The sequence below is a fragment of the Dipodomys ordii genome, unplaced genomic scaffold (genome assembly GCF_000151885.1).
Source record: "Dipodomys ordii isolate 6190 unplaced genomic scaffold, Dord_2.0 Scaffold143, whole genome shotgun sequence".
Classification (NCBI taxonomy): Eukaryota; Metazoa; Chordata; class Mammalia; order Rodentia; family Heteromyidae; genus Dipodomys; species Dipodomys ordii.
This window is the reverse complement of record NW_012267359.1, coordinates 778,718-785,781: the sequence shown is the minus strand read 5'-3', so window position 1 is coordinate 785,781 and position 7,064 is coordinate 778,718. Positions and strand designations below refer to the sequence as shown.

Below are 7,064 nucleotides of genomic sequence, written 5' to 3'. Positions count from 1 at the left end.
TCGCCCCCGCCGCGCTGCGCCAGCACCGGCGCGCACGCCTCGGCGTACTGGTTGTAGGCGTAGCTGCACTCCGGCTCCCCCTGGCACTGCAGCAGCGCCTGCCAGCAGATGAGGCGGCGGCCGTGCGCCAGCCCGGAGCCCCGCGGCGCCGATCCCAGCAGCTGCAGCAACGCCATCAAGCACAGCCAGGCGCCCGGCACGGTCCCCACGCGGGCCCCGCTGCCGCCGGCCAGCAGCACGGCCACCATCTCGGGCAGCGGCGGCCGCCGGGCGAGGAGAGGAGAGGAGAGGAGATTCGGGGAGCTGCCGACGCGGAGCCGGTGGAAAAGTTTGCCCAAGTCCTGCCCACTTCTTGCATGAGTGTCTTCATAAATCCATGCGCGCCGCTAGCTGATGCCCCACGGGCGGCCGACGGCGGGCTCTCGCTCCTGGAAACGCACAGCCGCCGTGATTTCTGTCCAGATCCCAGGCCCCGTTGAGCCCTCTCGCGCTCGGCTCCCGGCAGTGGCGGGACGCGCTCACTGCCGCCCCGGGGGGCCGCGGGCCGCGGGGCCGCGGCTGGGCTGCAGGACCGCGAGACGCCGCGGGTGCATTTTGCGCCGCGGTGGCTGCTCCGTGGTGCGGCCGGCGGCGTCCAAGCTCGCTGTTCGCTGGGCGGCCGTGGCTGCTCTTTCCTCCTCCCCGGCTCCACACCGCGCTAACTGCCGGCTGCTTCTTTTTTTTTTTTTTCCTCCGCCTCGCGCCGCTTCCTGGCTCGGAGTCCGAGCGCCGCCCGCTTTCCAGCGATCCGGCCGCCCCGCGTCCCCTCCCCCTCCGCCCGCGGCGACCCCGGCCTGGGCAGAGCGCCGGGGAGCTCTTTCCGAGAGGCGCGGGGAGAAGAAGAAACTCCGCGCGGCCGTGGAGCGGCTCCCAGGCTTCCCTTGGAGGCGGCTTTCTCGGGTGACCAGGAGCCCGGGGAGCTGATCCGCTGAGCCCGGCGGCGGCGGACTGGCTCTCAGCGAGGCTTTAAATACAAAAGTGGGCCGGGAGCCCCCGCGTGGTGCTGCGGTGCCCCCTCATTATGCATGCATGGAAAAGCAAACAAACAAAAACATTAGCAACGCTCCTGCGGCTCTCGCCGGGCCCCGGCCCCGCGCGCTCCGAGCCGGCCCGCTTTCTCCTTTCTCCACTCTCTTTTTCGCTCTTTGCTCAGCCCCCTTTCCTGGCTTTTCGAGATGCTATTGGTTCTGCCTGTTGTTGTTGAAACTTTTTTTTTTTTTTTTTTTTTTTACGAGCCGCTGGAGTGGGGTTGCAGGGTGGGGGAGGGCGGGGAGAGTGGTGGGCAGCTCACATTCAGGCATTCAGGGCTTGAAAGGAGCGGCTTAGGGAGCCTGACAGAGCCCCGGAGCTCCTCCTACTCTTAAGGAGGCTCGGCGACGCTTACCCAGCTCACGCAAAGAACCAGCGGGCAGGGCTTAGGGGGCAGCTGTTTGCATCCGGCTCAGCCGTGGGCCTTTTTGTTTGGTTCTTTTACCTCCCCCTCCCCCCTTTTTTGAGGAAGGGGCTTTTTTATATTAATTCTCATGGACCCCTTCCCACCCCTAGCCATCTGTGACTTCTAGTAGGTTCAGAAGTCAGTTTTGTTTTTGTTTTTTTAGATTTCCAGTCTTTTAAAGTATGATCTTGGAGGGGCGAAAGGGAAAGTCCAGAAAGTTTAAAGTGGGACTTTTGACAATTCACACACACACACACACACACACACACCTCATACAAAAAAGTTACCCTTCTTTTTAAAAAGGGCTTAAAAAACGCACACTTTTTAAAACTGGGGAGATGTTGATGAGATGTAGTTAACCCCTCACTTGCCAGCCCTAGCTAAGGGACTTGACAGCTTAGAGCCCTTGAGCCAAGCCTGGGTTTCAAGTTGCAAGAGACTGAAATCCAAAAACATCTCGTCAGTTTCTTGGTAATAAAAGTTCATAACAGGTACGATCATGAAAAAGAACAGAATTAAAAATGTAAGGAATGTTAAACATTACCATCTGGCCGCAGTCATTGCACTGTAGACGGGTATAATGGACACACAGCGAGGTTTCAAGTGTACCTTTCAACTCTTCAAGCAGCGCGGGGCTGGAGAGCTACCTTAAATGGGGCGCAACTCAGCCTTCTGCCACCAGAGGCTGCGGGCGTCTTGGGCCTGTCAAAAACTGGCGCTCTTCCCCCTTTCCTTTCCGTGGAGAGACTATCAACTCCATCTGTCACCGAATTTAAGGCTAAATCTCCTCTCCAGAAACGGAGAGCCAGTCGGGGCTCCAGCGTACCGACCTGGGCGTACTGAGTCGGCCTGTGCGCTTCTCCCCCAGGCAGAGCGAATTCCACATGGTAAAAGTCAGAGGGGAGCTCAGCACTGGGGACCCTCGGGGATGGCTGGTTCTACCTTTGGAAGTGGATCTCTGCCTTCCCCAAACAAAACTAAACCCTAAAAGAGACCATGGTCGTCTGAGTAGAAGAAAACACTCCTAATCTATATTTTTAAAACTGATTGAAAGCCCAGCACTGGTGGCGCCTGCCTGTAAATCCTAGTTATTCCAGGGAGGTTGAGATCTGAGGATCACGGTTTGAAGCCAGCTCAGGAAGAAAAGACCCAGTGAGAGTCTCAACTCCAATAAACCACTCAAGAATGGGAAGTGGCGCTGTGGTTCAAGTGGTAGAACACTAGCCTTGAGCTAAAGAGCTCAGTGACACAGCACCCTGGCCCTGAGTTCAAGCCCCACAACGGACCGAAAGATAAATTGAGAGACGCTTGTTGAAGATCACTGTTCAAAGTTAGTTTGGGCAGGAAAGTCAATGAGCCTTTTATCTCCAATTAGATTCTTATCTCCAATTAACCACACACACACACACACACACACACACACACACACACAAAGGCTAGAAGTGGTAGAGAGCTAGCCTTTGGCAAAAACAAAACAAAACAAAAACTAAGGGACAGTGCCCAGGCCCTGAGTTCAAGCCCCAGTACCAGCGCACACAGCACACAGCAAACGCACACACACACACACACACACACACACACACACACACACACCTAGACAGCTTGACTCTGGCTGTTTTTAGCGTGGTCTTTGGAGTTGTCATCTCAGCCCTATTTGAAGGGCTAGAGCAACTCACCTCTATGACTTGGTCAAATGAGACTCTTGATAAACTCATTTATGTATATATGTATATTTGTGTATTTACTTATTTATTTATTTGTGCCAGTCTTGGGGCTTGAATTCAGGGAGTGGGCACTGTTCCTGAGCTTTTTTTTGCTGAATGCTAGTGCTCTACCACTGGAGCCACAGCTCCACTACTGGTCTTTTGTTGGTTTATTGGAGATGTGAGACTCAGGGACTTTCCTGCCTGAGCTAGTTTCAGATTGCAGTCCTCAGATCTCAGTCTTCTGAGTAGCTAGGATGATAAGCATGAGCTAGTGATGCCTAGCTATTATCTTTATATTTTTAATGCTAATATTGGGGCTTTAACTCAGGGCTTTGTGCTCTTGCTTGGCTGATGTTCTACCACTTGAGCCTTTTTGCTAGTTAATTGGAGCTAGTATCAGAGTTGTCCTTCCAGGTTCTCCTCAAACCTCAATCCTCAGATCTCAGCCTCTTTTTATGGTTTTGTGTTTTTGTTTTTGTTTCAGTACTAGAACTTGAACTCATTGCCATGGCGATGTCCTTTAGCTTTGTTGCTTAAGGCTGTCACTCTACAACTTGAGCTACACTTCTACTTTGGGCTTTTGACTGGTGAATGATAGTCGCTCAGATTTGTCTGCCTGGCTTTGAACTGAGACCCTCAGTTCCTGAATAGCTAGGATTACAATCATGAGCCACTAGCACCTGGGTCTTGAGTTTCTTCACATTAGAGGGTCTCATAAGTAAGTTAGCAGGAGATTCCTATAGAGGCCTTGTTAAATAAAGTCCAAGTTTTGGTTCTGGAGTTTCTGATTAGATAACATTGGGGGATTAGGACCCTGGAAATCAAACTTCTTAATAAGTTCTAAAAACGTGCTAAAGCAGCTTAAGGATGTCTACTCTAGAGGATGGCTTTTATTTAGTTAATTTTACAAACTTTCCCTACCTTAGCCTGACATGGTGAAGGTGAGATTTAAGGAAGATCTAAACACTGTGCATCCTCTGGGGACTCCTGGGCAGCAGGGTCAGGACAAGACATTTTACGTTCCTAGTGCTATCAGTTCCATTCCTATTCAATAACTCCCACCTGCTCACAATAGGATACATTTTCTCCCACAAACAGGCTCACTTTCCCTTACTCTTCTGTTCTCCCAATTCTCTATTTTGAGTTCCTTCTGCCAGTTTACTACCCAAGGGCACCAATGAGCCAAATCTTGCTTTTCCTAAGGCCACTTTTTCAGTAATTATTTTATTGACTTTTTTTTTTTGGTAGAGTTGAACTTAATTGTCACAATTACCTTCTTCAACAGTTCTTTTTCTCTATCATCAGTTTGTCTTTTGGGACTCATCCTTCTCTATGTGCCCATTTTGCTCCAGGGAATTCTAAATTTTTCCCTTAGGTGACCTATTACAGTGACTTGGTTTCAATGCACAATTTAACATTTAAAACCTCAGTCAATCTCAGTCATTCTCTGGCTTCCATTTGTATGTACTCATGTAGTGGTTTAAGGAAAATCTTAAATTTAACTTAATTTCCACATCCAAATACTGTGTGTTCACTATCTTTCTGCAGGAGTCCCCGAAATTGGTCTTTATCATTTTGTGGGTTCCCTCTTTTTTTTTTTAAAAGCTGGTCCTGGGGCTTGAATTGAGGGTCTTGCACTCTCAGTTGGCTTTTTCTCTTAAGGCTGATACTCCACCACTTCAGCTGCACTTTTGACTTTGCTGGTTAATTGGAGATAAAAGTCTTCTGGAAGGCCTGGGCAGGAAGGTGAGATCTGAAGATCACAGTGCAAAGCCAGCCCAAGCAGGAAAGTCCATGAGAAAGCTCATGCCAGAAAACTCTAAGCCTGGATTAGCACTAGGGCTAGACAAGAGAGCCACCTAGGTACAACATTTAAGGAGGCATTGGCTCTCACATTAGTGCTGTAAAAACCTCAAAAGTGAGTGCCTTCTTAAAGTTTGTATTCTAGACACTTCCCTATCCCTCCTTAGTTCTGACCTCTGCTCAAGTTAGAACAGAAGAGCTTAATCTAGTTAACCAAAGAATGTTGTTTTAATTAATTAATGATTATTTTTGTTACTTTTTATTTGTTGTTGTTACTGGTGTATGTCTGGCACCGAGGCATGAACTCTAAGCCTCAAGTTCTCAGATGGTGATCTACCATATGAGGTATTCCTACAGTCTGACTTCTTGCTTATTATTTAAGAGAGCTAGCTTCAAACCATGATCTTCTTGGTCTCAGCTTCCTAAGTAGGATTAGAAGTGTGAGCCACTGGTGCTCAGCTTAAGTCCCAGCTTCAGTTTTGAAATGACCGATTATATGCATTATCCATCCTTCCAATTGTATGGATTAAAAATGCTATTATCTAGCTGGGTGGGTTCTTATTTTTCATATACAACCTCCAAGTAATGCAGGCAGTAAATAAAGTAGTGAGAGTTGAAACATCAAACTTGTTTCTTCTGGTCCAAATCATGTGTACTTTAGAAAAGGACTTTATCTTTAGAAAAACCTAGAAGAACCTAGAGTACTTGTAATGTCATTGTATGAAATGATGTTTACAAAAGGATTAAGTGGTTCAGAGAAAGAATGAAAGGTTCAGTTGTTGTAGACCAATTACTTATTGGCATTTAGCACTATGGCAGACAGGAAGTACAAGATAATAGTCACCTCACTTTACCGAGCTCAGTATTTTGTCACTTGGTCATTTGGGATGTTAAGGACTCTCACTGCTCATCAGAACTGGTAAACTTTTAGTCTATGTCTAGAAAATATTAATACTTCAGGTGTTGGACTCAGTCCAAATAACGTCTACTTTAGAATTCTAAGTATCTTTTTTTATCCCAAATGCCTATCTCAATCTTTGTTTCCTCTATTTTCTTTTTTCTTTTTTTTTCAGGTAAGGGGTAGGTTTATTCAGTAGACCTGCTGGGAATGAGAGAGAGCTGGGAAAGAGAGGGGAAAGAGAGGGGGAAGAGAGAGGAAAGAGCTAGAGCAGAGAGAAAGCAGAGAGAGCTTGAAAGGAGCAGCAAGAGAGAGCAGGGAGAGCTAGAAAAAAATAGGGAGAGAGCCAAGAGAGCTAGAAAAGAGCAGCGAGAGAGAGCAGAGAAAGCAGAGAGCAAAGAGAGCTAGAAAAGCAGCAAGAGAGCAGAGAGAGAGCAGAAAAGAACAAAGAGAGAGAGAGAGAGCTGTTTCCTCTATTTTCTTAAAAGAATTCTGTCTCCTTACTGCTATGATTGTTTTTGACATTTTCATACTTCCCAGCCCTAGGTGTTTGCTAACTCTTTCTTCCAACCAGAGATTCCCAAGCAGGGAAGCATCTTAGCAGCACTTTATTCAAAGAATAAAAAGTACCAAGTACGAGTATCAAGATACCAAATCAATGTCATCTAAATCCTTCCCCAGGGACCAGGAAATGATTATTTGGGAGAAAAATATGTAAAAGTATATTTCCTACCAGTGTATATTTCCTACCAAACTTTTAAATTTCATAGCTCAGTCAATTTTCTAAAAAATGAAAATATCTTTGGAAAAAAGATGCCAAATTTTAATTTTATCAAGCATGAACCAAGAAGAAAACTATTTCAACAATGAAATAACAATGAAATAAACTCATACTTAGCATCTGGTAAATGAAAATGTGAAATCCCTAATGCGAGTACCAATAACCAAGAATTAAGGCCTTGAAATGAATATATTTATATGTTTAAAGATGGGCTGGGTAGGTGGATCAGTGGTAGAGTGCTTGCCTTGCATGCAAGAAGCCCTGGGTTAGATTCCTCAGCACCACATAAGCAAAAAGAAAAAAAGCCGGAAGTGGCACTGTGGCTCAAGTGGTAGAGTGCTAGCAACAATGCTTTCTTCAGAAAGCATTTTGGAATTACTACTGTGAAGTGATCCACCAAAT

The 7,064-nt window shown here is 47.1% G+C and overlaps 1 protein-coding gene across 1 annotated transcript in view; it reads right to left on the bottom strand.

Moving 5' to 3' along the window:
* Gas1 (growth arrest-specific 1) overlaps positions 1-289 on the bottom strand; it is a 2,287-nt gene extending 1,998 nt beyond the window's left edge. The window contains exon 1 of the mRNA XM_013031699.1: positions 5-289. Within this exon, the coding sequence (XP_012887153.1) occupies positions 5-248 (244 nt within the window). The 5' untranslated portion in view covers positions 249-289. The remainder of the gene's footprint in view (positions 1-4) is intronic.
* Positions 290-7,064: the final 6,775 nt, after the last annotated feature.